The sequence below is a fragment of the Triturus cristatus genome, chromosome 3_2 (genome assembly GCF_964204655.1).
Source record: "Triturus cristatus chromosome 3_2, aTriCri1.1, whole genome shotgun sequence".
Taxonomy (NCBI): domain Eukaryota; kingdom Metazoa; phylum Chordata; class Amphibia; order Caudata; family Salamandridae; genus Triturus; species Triturus cristatus.
In genome coordinates, this window is record NC_140584.1 from 112613379 (window position 1) to 112635363 (window position 21985).

At 42.4% G+C, this 21985-nt stretch overlaps 1 protein-coding gene across 1 annotated transcript in view; it reads right to left on the reverse strand.

Moving 5' to 3' along the window:
• Positions 1-21985, reverse strand: part of LOC146856880 (carotenoid-cleaving dioxygenase, mitochondrial-like) — a 165022-nt gene that overhangs the window by 98080 nt on the left and 44957 nt on the right. Inside the window, exons 5-6 of the mRNA XM_085647337.1 lie at positions 9387-9489; positions 508-636 (exon numbers count right to left, since the gene is read on the reverse strand). Of these exons, the coding sequence (XP_085503463.1) occupies positions 508-636; positions 9387-9489 (232 nt within the window). The remainder of the gene's footprint in view (positions 1-507; positions 637-9386; positions 9490-21985) is intronic.

Below are 21985 nucleotides of genomic sequence, written 5' to 3' on the forward strand. Positions count from 1 at the left end.
CAAATTTGGTGGTCACCAAATATGGCCACACTTTAATAATTGGATCATAGTCCTATTTTTTGCTTAAAACTTTTCATATTTCCACAGATGTTTAGTTCACTTGGGTACACTAGTGTTATTTATCTGGAGTGTAAACAGGAACAGAGTATTCTGTATCTTTTTGATAGTGTTAGGAAGTGTGTATGCTGTATGTTATTACTACTTGTCCCTTTATTTGTTGATAACTAATCATAACATTGCCAATTTTATGGATAGACCTCCAAGACGCACTCCAAATCTACAAAAAGGTAAGTAATCTGGAAGCTCTCTTAATTTCTGACCACTCCATCTCCCTCAAATCAGGGTGGTTAAGGGTGCAAAATACATACTGAACAAAACCCTGCCACTGCTTCAAACACTGCTTCACTGACTCGCCCAAAAGCCCTCAGATTCCATTGGCAAAAAATGAAAACCAGTACCTAGTCAAAAATTATTTCATATATTTATGGTGTGCAGGATTTTTCTTACCAAAACTGTGATAATATGAAGGCTTCTTTTTGTTCACTGGCGAAATAGAACAAATCACTTGAGCCCCTTGAAGCATCTCACTGCCTTTAGACTTCTGTGGAGGGACACGTATAATATTGTAGCTTGAACCTAGACAAGAGAAGAAATTTGGCTAAATGTCATATTATTTAAGAGTAATGCATTTTCAGTCCGCTCTACCTGGTTAATAGTAAATATTAGCCACAAATATTGACTAAGCAGAAAGCTAGCATGCAATTTTCAAAAATATGTTTAGAAATTCTTTAGACCTGCCTTCAGAACAGAAAAAAAGGTGGCATTGTGCTCTTACTGAGGTAGTGTCTGGTAGCCAAAGTGATCCCGCAGAGTAAACTAATAACCTGAAACTGAATATAATATTGGGCAGAGTAAACTTACCTTTAAACACAAAAAGATGATAGGATCCCTTCACCTGTGGACACGTGTGATCAAGATGAAACTGACATGTTGGATATGAACATTAAAACAATCCTTCTGGGTACGAAATCCAGCCAGCATGCACTAAACTGTAAGACTGATCATCTCACTGTATGAATGGACATAATGAACCCAGACTGAATTACCATGGCGATCAATCCGTTTAAAGTGGTGAACTGGTTATCCACACTGGAGCTTGATGCTCCAACATCACACGGCCCTTGCTGCATTTGGAACAAGAAATGGTCAAATTGGCAGTGAAGAATGAAGAACTTTAATCCAGATCAAGCAGGAACAATATTTGTATAATGGACCTTCCGGATACTTCCAAAATTGATAGGCAAGAGTCATTCGTTGAAAAGCTCCTCCCAGACCTCCTGGGTATGTTGAATTTCTCTAATTTACTGATTGTGAAATAACAATTATATCATTGGGATCCAGCCAGTCACCTGGAGCCCTACTCAGATCCGTTATCACTAGTTTATTGAACAATCACCACAGTGATGTAGTGCTAAGACTTGTCAGAAAAAAGGGCCCCTGTGCTTTGAGGGAATGGAGATCTCTCTACTTCTTGATTTCACAGTGGCAGTGCAGGAGGCCAGGACAGTGTTTGTTGATGTAAAGAAACCGCTACATGCCAAGGGCTTTAAATGCGCCCTCCCTTAAAATGCCAGATTACATATGCAATAAAAGGATTATTCGCACATATATCCTAATCCAAAGGAGGTTCTGAGGTTTGCCAAACCTGCTGCCACAGATAGAAGAGATGCTAACCCCGAGCCGGAGCTGCTGAAGGCCACTCTCTAGATAGGGACAATACATGAGGGTTGTGGGGCTATTCTGCTGGTTGGTGAGAATGACACCAGATATGCTTGCTGCTGTTGGAGCTGAGTTGTGAGTAGTAATTGATGTGCTACTGATTATGTTCATTGAGAAGCATTTCTCCGGTTAACCAACGGTTGCTGCGTCAGCCATGCTTGCGTCTTGTTTCATTTATAAGCTACCCTGTATTAAATGGTCATGAGATTGAGGACTGCCCTTACTATAAAAACTAAACTGGTTAAGGTTTCCACTGAGGTTTATGCATGAATATATATGCTTGGAGCATGGGCATGACCGTTGAATATTCTACCTCAAGCAAAGAGCATGTAAGATGTGTGTGTGGGATGTAATGTTGGATTATGCAGATTTGTAGCGGGCACTATCCCCTGCGAGGGTATTCTGGTGCTGAGCAGGTGAGAGTCTAGCCAATTTTAGGGCATAGGGGACTATTCGAAAAGTCAATTCTTCAGCTTATTAAGAAATTCAAGAAGTGAGGAGGATGCTTTCATGGATAGAGGCAGGTCATTCCACGCTTTAGGAGAAATGTAGGAAAAGGTTTGGCCCCGAATCTGGTTTTCTGTATATATTGTAGATGTAGAACTAGGAGCCCAGACAGGCAGAGGCATCTGGAAGGTTTGTGAAAGCAGATACGATCATTGAGCTACGCTGGGCCAGTGTTATGTAGTACCTTGAAAGTGTGTGTGCAGAGTTTGAATTGTGCTTGTTTGTTTATGAGTAGCCAGTTGAGTTCCTTGAGGTCTGATGTGATGGGAGTGCGGTATAGCACGTTGAGAGTGATTCTGGCTGCCAATGTCTGAATGATGAGCGGTCATCTGGCGTTTTTGTTGGTTGATCCTGGCACAGAGGGTGTTCCTGTTGTCCAGCTTGCTTGTGACCAGGAGCTATTTGAAAATATTCCTCAGCATATTCAAGGTATGGAAGCAGGAGGCGGTGATGGCGATGACCTGGGCGGTCATGTCGAGTTTACTGTTGATGACAATCCAGAGGTTCTTGGCGTTATTGCTCCTAGCTCTGTTGACCTCCACGTGGAGTTCCACAATGAAGTGCTCATCCTGAAGATAATGATTTTGTTATTGTCGGTGTTCAGTTTTAGACAATTAGTCTTCATCCAGTGGGAGATTTCAGTCATGCAAGCATTGAACTTGAATCAGGTACTGGGAGTCTTGTCCGTTAGGGAGAGAATAAGTTGCCTTTCACTGGCATACAAGAGGATTTTTATGTTGTGAGAATATATGATGATGGCTAGAAGGATTGTGCATGTGTTGAAGAGGGTCGGGCTCGGGGACAATGCTTGCATATGAGGTTGCAGGTGTCCGAGGTGTACGGTGCCAGGCTGACTGAATGGGTCTTACCATTCAGGAAGGAGCAGATCCATTGGTGTGTGTCCTTGGATTCCATTGTCATGTTCCCACTGGATGAGGATGGGGTGGGAGACCATGTCAAATGCTGTGAAGAGCTCCAGAAGGGTGAGGGCTGCCATGTCTTCTCTGTCCAGAGTCATGGGGATGTCATCCGCGGCAGCATTGAGGGCAGTCTTCATGCTGTGGTTGGGTGTGAATCCAGACTGAGTGGTGTAGAGGAGTTGATAGTTGTTGAGGTATGTGGTGAAGAATTGGTTCATGATTTTCTCAAAGATCTTGGTTGGGAATGGTAGCAGGGGGATTGGTCTGTAGTTAGCAAGCATTGAAGGGTCCGCAGAGATATTCTTCAGCAATGGGAGGACAATTGCGAATTTCCAAGTATCTGGGAGTGTCGCGGAAGAGGTGGAGGCATTCAGAATTGCTGAGAGTATGGTGCTGATTGGTTGCAGTCCTCTAGAGTAGGTGTGGTGGAGGCAGGGATCTGAAGGGACCCCTGAGTAGATGGACTTGATGGTGCCTTTGGTTTCTTCTAGGATGATGAGCAAAGCAACTGATTAAAGCCAGGACATGGAATGTGCGGGGTCTAAGCAACCTTAAGAAATGACGACTGATACTGTTGTCTATGAACAGACATGATATAGACATAGCAGCGTTACAGGAGACACATCTGAGAGGAGAGTATCCCTACTCTTTTGTCCATGCATGGGGACAGAATAATTACTTTGCATTGTATAACAATTATAATCATGCGTGGTCATGTTGATCACAAAATCTTTGTGTTTCAATCTATTATGCTAATACAGTGACCCTGAGGACAGGTATGATATGGTGGGAGGCGTATTGCATGACACTCCAGTTTAAAAAAATATATATCTGCCCCCAAAACTGATGGCCCCCCAATTCTTCAAAGAACTTATGGTGAGATGTTGGCAATAGAAAGAGAGCAACGTTGAATGCGTGTAGGGGATTTCAACCTGACCATGCAGCCAGATTTATACACTAGGAACCACTGTAGAACTGATCAGCCTCAAGCTGTGAAGGTCCTGAAGAAAATGCTGGATATGGATGAACTTCGAAATGTGTGGAGGTAGATTAAGAGGAGGAGAGAGCCTACTGCTCATCTGTTCATAACACACACTCCTGAATTGATTTTTTGCTCGTCTCCTTTGAAGTATTACAATGGGTAATGGACATCGTATATCTCCCAAGACCACTGCCTAACCATTCCTCAGTGGTCCTTTCACTTGAGCTCCCTATTGTGGGTCTGGTGCAGCAACCCTGGAGCTTCCTGGCAGGTACTCTTAGGGTTAGGGTTTTTAGGACTGATCTGCAAGCTGCTAATACCACATCTAGTTCAGTTACAAGATTCACTACAGTTTGGGGGGCGTTTAACCTATACATTAGAGGCTTTGAACTGGGGAAGCACTTAGGGGTACTCGGATCAATAGTACACAATTAGAAAATGTGACTGGCTAAACTAGAAAATAAATATAACTTGGACCACAATCTCCCAATGCTTTTAGGCATATATACAGCTCTGCAAGGTTACCGAGAACTAGCAGATTGGCAAAGCAGTTACTTATTCACAGATGCTCTAGCTAGTAGCTATGGTGAAGGTGAGAGGCCTGGCAGAACAATCTACTGGCTATTAGAGAAAGCGCACCAGTATAACACTCCATTTTTCCAACTTGCCACATATAAAGTGACAGAAAGGACGCAGCTATAGTTCAGAAATTCCAGACCTACTACACCAATCTATATTCCAGCAACACTGATACCTTAAGACCAGCAAAAAAAAATACTTAGAGGAATTACCTTCTCTTGAATTGAAGGAGCCCCCCGCACATATGTGCAGGATCCAACAGACACACAAGAGATTATCTTGTCTATCGAAGGATTGCCTGGGAGTATTGCCACTGGGATAGATGGACTAATTGCTGAGTTTTACAAGGCCTCTAAGACAACATTGATGCCAAGGCTAGCAGACCTTTACCAGGAAGCGGCAGACAGTGGAGAACTACCCCCTACCAATAGGGAAGCCTTCGCCACTGATTTTAAAATCGAGTAAGGATGTGCAGGAATATCAACCATACAGACCCCTATCCCAAGTGAATTATGATAAGAAAATTCTTGCCCGTATTATTGCGAATAGGCTCAACCCACGATGAATGCACTGGTGCTACACGAGCAATCCAGATTTATACTCCAGGTAGGGCCACATTTAACATTTTGCTAACCCTCTTGGCAGTAAAGCACCAAATGACTCCTGAAATAGAAACAATCTCGGTCACTTTGGATGCGGAGAAGGGATTCAAATCTCTTGAATTACCCATCTCGTTTCCAGTTCTGTGCAGACTTGTAATCCCCCAATATAATAGGTATTATACATTAACCCGATGACCAGGGTCAGATTCAATGGTTATCTTTCCACACCATTTCCAATATAGAGGGGCATCCGACAAGGATGTCCTCTTTCACCCCTTGTCTTTGCTGTTGCCATGGAGCTGTTGGCTTCTTGGGTACGAGTAAGACACCTGCACTGAGGTTTTGCATTCACAAACAAGTGCAGTCTTTTGTCATTATAACCTGACGGCATTATGTTATTTGTCAAGAATCTGGACTCAAATCTTCAACTAGCTATAGACGAAATTATGCGATTTGGGGAAATGTCAAGTATCAATAATATCTGGTCAACATGAGGGATGTTCCACCTGACAGATGCAGCCCAGAGACCAACAGTTAGATTTCTACTACAATGGGATAAGACCACGGTCAGGTACGTGGGAGTGCTGCTGAATAGGGACAAGCCATCAATGATACGGGGTAGTTATAACCTCATTCTGGACAAACTGAGGGTGTCTCTATCAATTTTTAGTATCGCCCTTGCGACACTAAAGGTTGCGCAATGCCGATGCAAAACCTAGAATAATATTTACCAAGCCACGAAAGGCCACCTTGCATGGCCCTGCATGGCTTGGTAAATCGGGATTAGCGAAAGGCAGTTCCATGGGTGGAGAGTGGGTGTTCCTACGCATTCACCAATGGCTATTGGCGCATGCCCAGATTTACCAAGACTAGTACAAATGGGAATGTGTCAAAATGCTACACCTTCCCTGAGGAGGCACAACGAGGAGAAATATCTTTATTTCTCCTAGTTTCTGCCTCTTCCTGCAGCACAGGTAGAAAGAGGAAAAAGCTTAAAATTATTGTTTTGTGCAGGAAGGTGTCCCTTCCTCCAAAATAAACAATCATGTCTGCAACACAGGCACCCTTGCACCTTGGTGCAAGGGTGCCTCCATAGGCACTAGGTAGCAGTTTGTGCGCTAGCGCAGGCAGAGAGCAGGAATGTGCCATATCTTGATGGATACAGTGTATTCCTGCCCTCTTCCTTTCATGCAGCGCAGGAAGGTGTCTTACTGTGTTGCGTGAAATAATGATAACTATGGCCCTAAGTGATCAAACTGAGAGCTGGATAGCACTGCCTTTGCCCATGGCCGGCACAATAGTGCTCCTTAACATGCTATTGCCTCCTATACTTCTCTATTTGTTCCATAATATCCCCATTCTGTTGAGTACAACTCACCTCCTTAAGCTGAGTGTCCAGAATGATGCAGGGAGAATATAATCTGTGGTTAAACTGCGAGACAATAACATTGAGGTGATTTGCTGTGCCCAGCCTAGAAAGATATTACCACGGTGCACAATCTCACTACACAGCATTGTGGTATCAGACAAGTGGCCATGTACCGCATCTCCCCATCGAGGTTGACCAGGTGGAGACGGGGCACTGAAGACCCGAACTGCGACTAAACTCTCTAAACTGATGCAGCGTATTCAAACGGCGCAATACACTAACCAGCCCTGGGGGTCGATTGCTCCCCGGTACTCCCTCCCTTGGGTAATCCTTGCTAACCTCTGACGCTGGGTATGGGGTATGAGCTGTAGACCGAGTGGGCTGGTTACACCAGGACAGACCAGCTGTTTGCTGGTGGCATGCTTATCTCATCAAACCGGTCTAAAGGGACCAGGGACCGCCTGTAGACATATTCCATTACCTCAGATTGTGCCATGCTTCCTCAACGGGTTTGCCCTACTTCCCTGATTAGCCGGAAGAGTTTGCCGCGCTAACCCTGTTAAGCATCAACCCTAATGCACAATAATGGGTTTCTAGACTCTAACCTTTATACCGAACGCTGCACCTCACCCACCCACAAAGCTTTAGAAAAATGGAAAACCAACTCGGAGCTGGACATTGGCCCAGAGAAATGGAAGCAATGCTGCAAACAGACCAAATTCATTTTCATTAACTACAAGCATCAATTGCTACATTTTAAATTCTTAAATAGGCTGTATTGCTCCACCAGCTACCTACACAATATTAACACATATGGTCCCACCGATCACAACACATGTATGTATGTACCAACAGGTGTTCTCTATTAAGCTTGGCAGTGCCAACCTGACTGGGCAGAGGTTGTACAATTATTGGGAGACCGTGGAGGGGGAATGTGTCCCAGTGGTTGTACTTATTTCTAAAGCTATTCGTAATGCAGAAGTCTATGCAGAACTAATAGTCACAAAAGCCCGTCCCCGGGATATATTTGCGCCTTTTAGGACCTTTTTGGCCCTGCATGATGACAATGTAGACATCTGGAAGAACACACCCTCCCAGAATAAACCTAATTTGAATGCCTTTACTTTTTTTTTGTTCTGTCCTGCGTAATACCCCCTTGGAGCGGATTTGCATACTGTATGCATCGTTGTAAAATGTAGCAATCTGCGCTGCCACAGATGACTGTGATGGCGTTCATCCACTCCTGTGGCACTATCAATACCACTAATGCGTTTATTTTATATGGAAGTTGTACTCTGTGAAAAAAACTGAAAAACACATACAATTGTACACAACCACAGAACAGAGCACAGGGTACCCCCAATTTCCGTTTTATGTCACCTGGTTTAATAAGTCTGGAATAATTTGTTTTGTGCTGTTTAGTAGGTACACGCCGAGGAATCCTTGCCATGAACTGTACTGCACGGTGATACCCAACACCGCCATGAATGTATTGGGACTTTTATGGTGAAAACAGCATCCATTTCTGTTCTCTGAAGCATAATCACATGTGACACGAACACAAAGCAAAGCTTTAACCTGTGGCGCTGGTTAATGGCATGGAAACAGGCCTGTATGAAAACCTTACAGGAGCTATACGCCGTGAATAAATAACACCGGTGCCCGCGTGGCGAAGCTACAATACAGGGTCGGACTGGCCTATAGGGCAGTCAGGGTGTGCCCGGCGGGCTAAACTGACAGGAGAGTGTGTGGGCCGATTTAAGGGCTGTGTGTACACCTTTTAATAGTCTCGTGGACGGTTTTTATTTTTACTGTTGATTATCCTGATATTAAAAACAAACATTGCCTTCAGCAAGCACACACGCATGCAGTTTCCCATACCTTGCAAAACACATATATAACGAGTCTTTACAAGATATAATATGCCCCAATTTGTAAACATGGGCCACGTTTTTAGCTAATTCACTAATGACTCAAATCAAGGAACGTCAACACAGCTGTCTAGCCTCAAGATGTCATCTCTGTCCAATTGACTTGAGAAACAGCGGTAGTTATCATGGAAATTGCTACAAAGGGGAAAAGCTAAGTCAAAAAATGCTGTTATGATTTTTATAATCATGGACATCATTTCCACTCACCTGCCACAAACAATCTTTGCCCGTTTTTACAGAACTGGCCTCAGACTACTGATTTCTGTTTCACTTCAGGGAGTTATGTCACTTTTCTAATACCATGATTCTCTATTTTTTTGCTACATTACAAAGGTTTCTGTTACTACTATACGGTTTTGTAATTTACTCCCAAATTTGACAGGGGTAAATTCAGGCCCTCTCTCAGCTTTCTCCATTTTTTGCATAATTTTCCACTCAGCCCATGTAGTACAACTTGAGTTCGCATTAAATGAAGCTTGGCAATCGCAAGTAACAATGTAGTTGAAAAATCTGCCCAATCAAAGCAGTGAGCAAATTGCTTTGACATTATCTGTGGAAAAAACGACTTATCGATACATTTATTGTGAATGTCCATAATGAATATGTTTTTCTGAGCACAAGAAAAAGACAAGCTTTGCATTTCGGGTGTGACAAAAAACATGTTTTAAATGCTGAAATGAGAGCATAATAGAAAGATATTAACTCATTAAATCCTACCGTGTTTCCCGTACGAATTTCCCATATTGTACGCTGTCCCATCTGGGTCATAGTGGGGATGTGCTGTTGCTCCATTAACTGCAACAAACTTGCTCCAGTCTACCTGTTTGTAAAGTCAAAAGCACTGATGTTATAATTGTTTATAATTAAGATTACCTCAGACAATTAATCAAAATCCACATGCTCTAGTGGGGTGTTACCTTCTTTTGAATCTAGAGTTACATTTGAATTTATGCAGTTAAATTTCAAGCTAATTTAAATTTTTGGCAGATCCAATAAACATTAAGGGCCCGATTACGATGCGGCTCAAAAAGGTCAGAGCCTTTACGGCTGCATCGTAATGGGACATTCAGTTTCCTTTCCAACCGCCTCAGGAAACCGACCGGTCATTCCGGCTGGCTTCCGATGTGCTCGGAGGGCCCGTCCACCAGTCAGAAGTCGGGTAGTATTCTCAAGGGCAGGCCATTACGCCCTTGAGATTACTATGACGGTTTCCGGCATAGTTTACATGGCGGCTTGTTCGACATGGGAACCATGTCGGAAAGCGTCTTTGGAGGCCCCCAGCAGGGCCGTGCTTGGGAGCACAGCCTATGGTTGTTGCCTTGTGACAGGCATCTTGAGATGCCTGCCACGGGGTGTAGGGATGAACCGTACCTCCCATTTCACTATAGGAGCATGCATTATGGCCGGTTTACGGCCATACTGCATGCTTCCATAGTGACATATAAGAATGCGACCGAACAGTGTTCGGTCGTATCCTAATGAGGCGGTTGGGACTGCCAACCGGGTGTAGGTTGGTCCCATGAACGAGTCTGTGTCGGGCGAAAGTGATTCCACCTGACATCGTAATGACCCCTTTATTCTGAAAATTAGTTCCACGTGGCTAATTTATAAAAGGGTGGCAAATTGATAGATGCTAAATACGTGATTCAATTCTAGAAACAACGCCCCATGAACAAAAAATGAAATACAGTTGTTCTGAATACAAAAATCAGTTCCATAAACAGATTCAATGATCAGAGTTTTCAATTTTATTACTACAATTCGAACAAAAATTTGAATTCCCCCGATGGAATAATTTCAAAAACCAAAGATCAAGAGAGCAAAAAAACAATGAACTGAAACAAACAATGAGCAGAAATACAATAATGCACAGAAAACTAGGTGTTAAAAACTGACAACAAAAACATATGGACATATTCAAGCAAGCAAACAGTGACCAACATTAAAATAACACTGTTCGGTCACTTCTTATTAAAAGCAAAACACTACTGCAACCAAAATAAAAATACTACAAAGCACAGTGTAATGGGCCAGAGTGTATGTCGACGACGTTTCGATCCCATAAAAATATGGGATCATCATCAGGACTGTCAATTTGGGATGGCAATCCAATAATTTTCCTTATACTGTTCAAATCAATCAGGTTGCTGCAACCTGCTTTTTTATAATCTGGTTTCTTCATAAAACCCTTAGAGTCCCACCTTCTCCCATCAAACTGTAATGCAAGCCCTTATATCTTTAGTCTTGTCTGCTGAAATCCGCTATATTTAATAATGTATATGTGCTTTATTATTACGTTTGTATTCACTTGGCCTTCTTCCTTTCGTCTAACTTAACAGCTTCTTCCTCTCCATCATTTCTATTTGATGTAGGCTCATGCATTCTTTGTTTGAGGTGCAAGCCCAAGCCGTGCCTCAACAGTGGCATCGTTTCTTTTGAAACCTGCAGTCTCACTGAACTTCTCTTCTCCAACTGTATTCAATGTAACAGTTATTTGACAGCTGATTGAAGATGTCATTGTCCGTCTGTACTTTTTGGCTTCTGCAAGATTGGGCTTCTACCATGGCAACCAATCAGTACCCCTGACTGCTGACCTTCCGAAACTGGGGCACTGATTATTATTATGTGATGACCATGTCAGCTGTAAGCCACCCTGCGCTCTCGTAAAAAAAAAGGCCACCATTTTAGTTTCATTGTGCATTTGTGGTCTTGATTGATCACTGTTAGCTGTGCTTGTTTTAAAACCTCATTTGACTGCTATAATTTTACTTTTCTTTAAAAAAAACCTGACTTTATTTATCATTTAACAACAGTAGAGTACACCTGTCATGACTGCAAGTACTTCATCCAACCTTATCTGCTGTTTCAGATTGCCCATCCTTGGACAGTTTTAAGAGCTTGTGTGTTTTTCCATTATTCAGCAATATGCTAATCCCCCAAATCCCTTATTATAAAATGTGGAGAGCAAAGTATACAAATGATGTTAATGGTCTGGGTTATATACCAAATTATAATAGCAATTAATGTCAACTTATTTATAGCTGTCAGCAAAACAGATTTTCACTCAATCTTATTGGAACAGAAGTACAATTATTTTTCAACCACTTGCCACTACTTAATCCACCCTTGTGGGGTGATGGGCAACATTGTGATGTATTTGTTGAAGATTTAGAAATATTAAATAGGCATTGAAAGGATGAATCAAGTGTTATTAGGGAGCATTTCAAATGTTATTCTTGCAACTAAATGGTTAATGAGCCCATTGAAATCTATATAGCAGTTTTGCATGTTTTGTCGCAAATTGTGAGTTTGGTTTTATTCCTGAGCAGTACATTAGAGATACGATCATACTGCATTGTTTCAATTAACAGATTCAGGAGCCTTTATTCAGACATAAGAAGTAAAAACCTAAAATCAATATGTTAATTACACTTAAAGAGTCTGTATTAAAGCAAGGTGTCCCAAGGAAAGTGTAACAGATGTGGAGAAAAGCATGCAACCAATCGAAACCGCCGCCCAGATTTGAACAAAGATGTCTTCAACCATTGAAAATATGGTCACCGTTTAGCTACATGCAAGTCTCATTGCAGTATTTATTCTGTCACTGAAATATCTGAAGACAGCAATGGGTCCAACCAAAACAAGGACAATTTTATTTTGGTTGGATACAGTAATAGTCCTGAAGTAGTGAAGGAAGAAAGGCTTCAGAACTCCATTGATCTTATTAACACTGTTGATATTGGCAATGTTGATAAGAATCCTTGCAGGTCAAATTATACAGGGTTGTTAGTGATAAATGTTGATGCTTGTTGATTCAAGATCTCCTTTCTCGTACATATCTCTTATTTTACAGGAAGCTTAGGAACAACAGACCATTAGAGACAGTTGATTTGTCTGTGTTTGAGTATAGAAAAAAATATCTATATCATTATGTTTTTCTGTGTGGCTATCCTCACGTTTGAAGTGTATTAATATTAGGAGAGGTATATGTGGCTCAAGATGGTCGATGCCAAGCCGCCTTTATGCACTTAAACGTGTCTTTTTATAATAGTTCGGTTCTAGCTGTCTAAGGAATAGCCCCTCTGCCTATTTACCGATAGCTAAATGATAGACAGTGGGTGGATCTAGGTCACCAGTTCTCAAACTATCTGTTACGAGCAGAGTACCCATCTGTTGTAGTGCAGCTGGCCAATAATAAAACAGCAGATTCGGGACAGCCCAGCCCGCCCCCCCTGTCTTGAGGGAGCGTCATAGTTTTCAAAGCCCGTCGGGTTTTTTGGTAGTTCCAAATAAAATTGGAGAACATTGTATTCATTTTTAGCATAGTTATATCCGCTAGTTCAAGGGGGATGAAACGAAACAAATACAGCACTTTAGGGAAGATTTTCATTATTAATACATTGGCCCTCCCTATTGTTGTCAGATGCAGCTTATCTAAGCGCTTAAATTCCGATCCTATACCATCGAGCACCGGATCTAAATCAATGGGCCATATTGCATCCATATTGGAGCTTACCCTAACCCCCAGGTACATGGCAGACTCTATCATACGTTGGTCTTGAATACTGCATTGCTGTGAGCACACTAATTGTGTCTTTGCTTTATTCAAGAGATTTACTACCAAATTCCGCGATACTTTCAACTTCCTTAATTTTTTCTCTGGGTCTGTTGTAATGACAGTTATATCGTCCGTATAAACCAAAATCATGGTCTCGTATCCAGTAGTTGTTACAGGTTTAATTGCAGGAATTTGTAGAATCTGATCAATAAAGGAGTCAATGTACATGGCGAAAAGAACTGGGGAGCAGGGACATCCCTATCTGGTCCCTCTGGTTACCTTGATTTTCTCTGATGTATTACCCCTCACCTGCAGCCGGGCATAGGGTTTATAATACATTGCCTGGATAGCAGTAATAAGTCGTGAGCCAAACCCTGTCTCCGATAAAACTCCCCAAAGATATTGCAATGCCACTGTGTCAAAAGCCTTTTCAGAGTCTAGGAGGACCACAGCCATATCGCCCCCTGTTACCTCAGGTATATTCAATAGAGAGATAACCCGCCTGACATGGTCAGTGGTCCCCCTACCTGGTACAAAGCCACGCTGCTACGGTGAGACAAGTTTTGCTATGATCCTCTGTAGCTGATTGGCTAAGACCTTTGAATACACATTGGCATCAGTTTATCAGAGAGATAGGGTGGTACGAGGCAGGTAGTTCCGGTGGGTTTCCCTTCTTGACAAAAGATCACCATATCTCTTCCCTATCTAGAGGAGGGTGGGATTCCCCAATGCTGCACATCTAGGAAGAGATCATGCATCATCGGGCCAGCTCATGTTGAAGCAACTTATATACCTCCAAAGGGATTTTATCTGGACCCACGGCCTTTCCAGAATACAAGGAGCCTAAAGCATCCACTACCTCTTCAAGTGCAAACTCTTCTTCCATCTCCAGATTTGCAGCCTCATTGATTCTTTTAAATGCCGGCTGTCTACCTTCTGCTCCCATTAGGCTGGATCTAGGAGGGTCTGCTTGATATAGTTCCTTATAGTATTGTTCAAAGACACACACGATCTCCGCGGGCCTCATTTCACACTGCCCTACACTGTTCTTGGTTTTGATTATGTTGTTTCTAACAGTTTTCTGCCTTGTGCGTAGGGCCAACAGCATTCCTTCTGATTCCCCATACTCATACATCTCTCTTATGTGTTTGATAAATTTGGGCCACTCTTACCTGAAAATAGCTATTGATTTCTGTCTTTGTTATAGCCAGTTTTGCTGTATACTCCCTCAATTACTCCTCTTGCCCCCCTTCACTAATCTATTTCAAGTGTTCCAACACCAATTGTTTCGACCGCACTATTAATGTATTGACCTCTACCCTCTTCTGCTTACGGCACTGACCCACATAACTAATGGCCTCTCCCCTCAGCTCATCTTTAAAGGAGTCCCACACTGCCCTGCGTGAGGCACTATATCTGTTCATATCTAAGAACTCCCTTACCCAATGTTTTATATAAGCGGAAAATTCTTCGTTAGCTAATAATTTCCTATCGAATGACCAGCTATGCTGTCTCACCTCTGCTCCTTGCCCTGATACTTCCCAAAGTACCGGATTATGGTCTGAAAAAAGTTGGGGAAGTTTTGTAATCTCTACCTCGTCAAGCATATTGGTCGGAGCCAAAAAATAGTTCAACCAAAAATACTTTTTGTGGGGGTGAGAGAAATGGGTATACCCGGGATCGGTGGAATACTTATATGCCCAGACATCAGTCAAACTATGATTATCCTTATAAGTAGTTAATGCTCTATATACTTGGGGGTTCCGCCCATTGTATTTTAGCAAGCCATCCTTAGTGATCCCAAGATGTATATTCAAGTCACTGCATATTATCAAAGGGGTCGGCCAGGAGGCTAACTCCACTTCCAAATCCTCCCAGATTTTGGGATCATTCTGATTCGACCCATATACTATCCCTACAGTCAACCCAGTGGTTAGTGATACTATTGCCCACCGCCCCACTTATCAGCTACTGTACGTTTTACTACCCCGGCTTTATGTTTAATAAATATGACTACCCCTCTTTTCACAGAAATTTGGGTAGAGCATACAGCCTGCTCATATCCCCTTATCTGAAGGGCATCCTTATTACACCATAGGATGTGTGTCTCTTGTAGACAAATTACTTCTGGGCTAATACATTTTAATATCTCGTATACTTTGGATCTTTTATTTTTGTTGATCAGCCCCCCCCCCACATTCACTAAACAGATCCTCAATTTAGCCATAATCATGTATGCCCACCTTCCATCTAAACCACACTACTCTAGTATTCTTTCCTCGATCACCATCTTTTGCTTTTCCCTTCTGTTTTTTCCCCCTTTTATTCTACTCCTTACCCTAACCCACTTCCCTCTGGCCTTCCCCTCCCTGCCCTTGGAAGCTTCCAGACCACTGGTCTGTTAGTGATGAAGCAGCACCACACCAAGACCCATGAGGCCCCCCATTCATTGGACCCATTTAATTTTAACCAAAAAAACCAAAGGCCAGATGCTCCCCCCCCCCCCCCCATGAAATAGTAGCATCATATTCCCTTTACCGTACTGCAAAGGGAATACAGATATAGAAGGAGAAAAAAACATGTGACCTCCTTACTGATCCCTTCTTCAACTATCCACTTCAATGCTAGTCTAATCTAATCTACATCCTAGCCATCCCGACAGTTGAGCAAATGTTTGCTCATGCTTTCGTGACTCCTATCCCCTGAGTTCCTCCAAAAGTTCCTTTGCTTTGATCTCGGATGTAAAGATGTGAGCCTTGTCGCCAACTACCACTTTTAGCTTTGTTGGGTTCATAAGATAGGCCTGAGCCCCCTTTGCCTGAATGGACTCATCATCTGCTGTAGCCACAAGCGCCTACCGACAGTTACGAAAGGGTCGGGCAAAGAACACAATATCATCCACCTTGCGCTTACTTTCCGGTTTGGCATTCTCATAAATATTCTGCCTAGGGAGATAATTCCCGTAGTAAACTAGAACAGACCTGGGCTTTGCATCAGGTCCAGCTGGCTGTTTCGAGGTTAGGCGAACCCGGTGGGCACGTTGGATCTCCTGAGCCCATTTCCCCCCCACCAAATCGGGAAATGCCCTTCTTATCAGATCTACCATATAGAGATGCATGTCCGTGCCTTCCTTGTTCTCAGGAATACCCAAAATCCACAGGTTGCTCCGGCGCTGACGGTTTTCCTGATCTTCCAATTTCCAGTGGATATCAACTAGTCTGGGCTCATGCAATTCAGTCTGGCTCTGGGCTGCTGGAACATCTGTCTCAAGGGTTCTGGTTCTGGGCTCCAGCTCTGTTAAACATTTGCAGATATTGCTACATACTTTGGCAACTTTCCGTACTGTTCCTGGCACCTTGCGGATAGCTGTCTGAGAGCGTCAGCTATCCTGCCTTGTTTATTCATGATGTGCCATAATAGAATGCACAATTGTATCTAATATCTTGGTACCGCTGCCCTCAGAGTCAGGTACTTTATCCCCAACATCCCCCATTAGTTAGTTAGTCAGAGAGTAATCCCAGTTCAGATCTTTTCCTTTTTTTTGGCTTGTCCCAGTTCAGATCTTTTCCTTTTTTTTGGCTTGTCCCAAGAGCCCTGATTTCCTTTTAACCTTGCGCATAGTTGAGGTGGTGTCCACCTCGCTGGTGTTCGCTCTCACTCATGTCCAATAGTGACACAGAGTTATCAACAGTGCTAGTGTTATCCGACAAAGAGTAAAAGTAATCCGTTGCCTCTACATCAGTGTCCTTCACACTTCCCCTGCCTTCCCTATCACATTTTGACATCTGTCGTCGTGATTTCCACAAAGTCCAATCAGGGATTTTCCTACTCTGTTGAGGGTTTCCAGAGGGCTCTTCAGAGGAATCTTCCTGCAACTCCCCTTCTCCTCCACTTGTAGCACTATTTATTACGCTTTCAGTTTGCTACTGAAGTGATTACAGGTATCCCGATTTTGTTCATCTTTCCCCTTATTTCCTCCCTCACCCCATCTGAGGCGTCTGCTTGAAGTGCTCAAAGTGTCTTAGCCCCCTCTCCCCTATTGCCAAGAATCTGTGCACTGCCAGGCTCTACCTGGCTGAGCATTATCTGTAAGTCATTTACCTGCAAGCTGGTCATTGTCTCTGATGTTACCTTGAGGGTACCTTTGGCCAGGCCCTCTCCCTCAAACATGGGTTTACTGCCTCTGCTCCCGTCTTGGGCTTCCAAAATCCTCGCTGCCCAAGGTCTAGATACAGGTCGAGGTCTGGAGCCTCCGAGTAGCTTTCTGGAGCATCATCCTTCCGGGTTGGGGTCTGTATACGGCGCCCTGGTTGCAGAGCCGCTGCCTCTGCTCCTGCACTTGTCTCAGTCGTGGATCGGGCAGATGCAGGAACTGTATCTACATTTACTATGTTTATTTATGAGTGTGTATAAGTGTTTTAAAGCTTTTCTACTACTAAAACACCCCCAATTGCATTATAATACAAATAAATGCACAAAGGGTTGAGTACAAGGATATATGGCATTTGCAAGTAAATTTGATTTATTTAGTTTGACACAATTTATTTTTGTGACTGGTACACAAATAATAGTTGTTTTGCATATATAAACTAATCGTTTATATTGGTTCCTGCGATCCCCATTTTCTCATGGTCAGTACATTAGCCCCAGAGCAGCCGAGATGAAAGGGCACCCCCCCCCCCCCCCTCTTTGAACAGTTCCACCTAGCATCAGCATTTTCTGTTTTCCAAAAACTGATGCTTATATTGTTTGGAAAACAAGAGGGGATTACAGCATTTCAAGACGATGGATTAGTTTATCCTGACACTATTGAAACACATAACTGTATAGTCAAAATGGTTCTCAACATTTCGCAACAGAGGAGAATGGCTTTGCAAATGCAAAACGTAAATTGATATCTCAAGAGGTTGACTATCCTTGTCATGTCATTAATGAAAATGATATTCAACCAAAAGTTTACTTATGACCAAAGAAAATTTGAAAACACCAAGCAATAAGGGTCAATTATTTGGGGTGTATTGGTAAGTACCACAAGTAATAAAGTCACTATCCTTATAGGTACAGTCAAAGGTTTCAATGATTTAAACCTGAGCTCAAGCCCTGGTAGCTGTGACATACAGCAGACAGGCTTAAGTTAGAGAAAATGTGCAAAGCATTAAGAAGTACCAAAACAGTTAAAAAGTCAAAAACACACTGCACTAAAAATCCCACACCAATTCATAAAAATAGAGAAATATTTAATAAGAAAAATGACAAGAATCCAATAATGGGGGACCAGAGATTTGAATTTTTAAATATTTAAGTGTAAGTAGAGGCAAAAACTGCAAAACTGCAATAGTAGCTAATGATTGTGGTAGACCAGAAACCAGGTGTAATTTGGACCATCTGAGATGGAATGTGGGTTGAATACCCCAAGTAGATCGGTCCTGCTAGAGCCTGGGAAGGAAGTTCAGAAACGTTTAGAAGTCCCACTCCGAAAAGGGACTTTGTTGTTTTCCTGAGTAAACATTCTTCTGCATATGGGACAAACTAGAAATTCAATCCAAAGCTATGGAAATGCCAGTTGTATACTTTTCACAGTTGGCACACTTGAAGCTCTGGAGCAAAAGTTTTGAAAATGTTACTAACTGTCGTTGACACTTCCAAGGCCACCAGGACCTTAGAATGAATACCTACAGACTTTCAGGGTGACAGGCAAAAGGCAACAACAAAGTCTAGTTGAGGTTCAGTTGCCACTGGGCAACTGTGAATCATCACAGTAAAGTCTTCTTCAGCTTTTTTTAATATTCCTTGAGCCACCCAAGGAACCATCTTCCTCAGGCCTTTCTAATAGGTCATAGACACCAAGAGCAGCAGGTTCAGTCCGCCTGGCTTCCTTTCTCAAGTTCAGCAGTGTTTTGAGTAACGCCTGTGAGGGTCTACCTTTGTAGGGATCACCAGCCTGTGTGTGGGGTATACCATAAGGCACTCCTAGTTCCTCTCTCACCAATGGGGTAATGTTCCCAGGCCCTAAATGCAATGTGTCAGGACAAACCCAAGAAAGCAAAGGTTTTTGCTCTGAGGCTGGGGTGTGAGTGGGGAGCATACTATGGTTATCCAAGTGTCTCACACATGGAACACAAAAATTCCAGTTTGAAGTAGACACTTTACCCACAACAAACTCAGAGACAGACGTCTGATAGTACAAAAGCATGACCCATCAGCAACCAGACGGGTGATATACCAGATTGGTCTTGACATCCTGTTTGCTCTCTTTGCAGGGTGCTATAATTTAAACATGCTTCAGACAGACCACTCATGCAGAATTTGACACCTGGGTATCAACAGGAAGGGCATTGCTCCCACCCTGAATATTTTATTGAACTAAGATGAGCCATCCCTGCCCATTCAGGTCAGCCTAATATATACACCTGGAAGGAATTTCACACCTCATGCAAAGTGGAGTACTGGATGGGAGTAGCTGGAAAGCAGGGCGTACTTTTGGTATGGGCGAGCTGCCCATGGTGCCACTGTTCAACAGGGCGTAAAAAAACTGTCTAAAGGTCTTGCAAAGAGCAGCGCTGCTCTACCCTGGCTCCAGTGGATTCCATTGAAGTGCTCTTAATCATGCTAAATCTACTGTTTTTAGCACTCCATCAGATCCCTGCATTATCCTCCAATCTATCTCGAACACCCTGCCAAAACGCATCAACACTCTCTCCCCAACCCAATACACCACTTGGAACCAGCCTGGCAGAGCTACGTTGTGGGAGAATCAGCAAAACTGAGGGAGATGAGGAGATGTGTATTCAGAGGCAAGTCGCTGCTCTGATATGGCCAGATAGGGATTGACCTGTGAAAAGGGGGTGCTGCCTCCTTTTATTTATCAGCACTAGCGAGGGCAGCACATTTATTTCCACCCAGGACACTATTGGAGCAATGCCTGGCTCTGCTGGAATGCTAATGCCAATCTGGCCCCAAGACATTTATGCATGGAAAGGGTAATTTTTTTAAAGTTGCTGTTCCTTAATATTTATCAAAAATACAACTTCACGAATGAATTGGACTTTTAACACCAATTAGAAATAGTTGTTTATTTATTTTTTTTTGCTGTTCCCATCCTCAAGATACAGTATTAGTATTTTAATATGTACTCTGATTTTCTTCCACACTGAAAATAGCATTTAGGACCTTGTCATTGTAGGGACATGTTAAAATTAATTTTTTACATGTCTCACTGTTAAATACCATGCTGTCCACGTTGAGGTTACAAGGCGTATATAGAGGTGACTTACTAATATTCAAAAGGGAGGTTTTTACCTGTCACAGGTAACACTGCAGGTTTAACCAGCAGCAGTCAGGCTACAATTGTAGGCCTGAAGTCATGATTTCCTCATCACACTAGTGAAAGGCACAATAAGTGCTGCATTCCACAGTTTTCATTTAAATTTACATGCTATGGGTAAAGTCTCTATACCATATATTATGGTCTTATATAAGGGTTAACAAAGTCAATCAGTTATTAGCTAATTTCTTCATGCTTTAGAGGTTAGGGCATATATACACTGGGCACTGGAAAACAGTGCCCCTCTGTGTAGATTTATAAAACCAGCAATTAAATTTAGCAAAAAATGGGGATGACCATGCAAAAAGGGAAGTGTTCTCACAGCTCATTTTTTGGGACTTGATGAATTTTGTTCGAGTTGTGTCCAACACTTTGCATAACAGGCTACATCTCTCGGATGTCTGTTAAAGAAAGGTGTACAATTTGTGTGGGTTGATGTTCATAAACTGGCACTTGACAAATTTTAAAAACTTTATTTTCTGTGCACCTCCTTTATTTCCATATTCAAATACAGGACACTGTATCTTAGCTGTAGGGGCCAATGGGGCAGATAAAGAGTCAGAGAACAGTTTTATATGGATTCAGATCAGTGTTGATGACAGAAAGGAATTATTTGGCCATTGAAAGGGAGGGTGTATCATGCATTTAGCCAGATGAATATTTTCCAAGTAATTTTTACTGGATTTTGCAAAATTTGTAGAAACAAAAATACAGTTCGGAATATCAAATACAATTGAAGATAGTGTTTGACGTTTGAATCTCACTTTTAGGTACGTCATTCATAAAGCACACTAGGAGTGGGTAGAGAAGGCAAGAACAGGGGAATAGTGTGTGCATACATTGAGAGTAATCATTGTACATATAGTAGGCATCCAATATACTAAGATTAGAATATCATATGAGGATTTATGGCAAACAATTAAGTAAGTAAACAATACATAAAATCCACAGTTGTCGTTTCGGAAATATCTTCATATTATTTTTATGCACAACCGAATAAACAGCCAATACTAGGACTGGTATTTGAGGCAGTGTTGCATGAGGAACAGAAGTAAATCAAGGGATGAGAAGCATGAGGAACAGATGTAAATCAAAAGGTGAGAAGCTATGGTTTTGATTTGTTACTGAGGTTCATGATTAGGAGACTTATGAAAGGGCTAACTTGAGGAAAAATAAGTTTGTCACATGTTGAAGGTGTACTTTTATGGAGAGTCAGAGTGACTAGTAGCGACATCTTGCGAGTTCCATATTGGTCTGTAAAATGGGCGGTCTGTCAAATAGACGCCATGGGGAGCACTGTAAAGAGATGTCTGCACCTCTTTAGGAATACAACCCATTCTTGCCACATGTAGAATGAGATATTTATGCCAAAGTTCTTACAGTTGGTGAGGATGAGCTTATAGGCAAGGATAAGCATTAGGTCTAGTAAGTCTA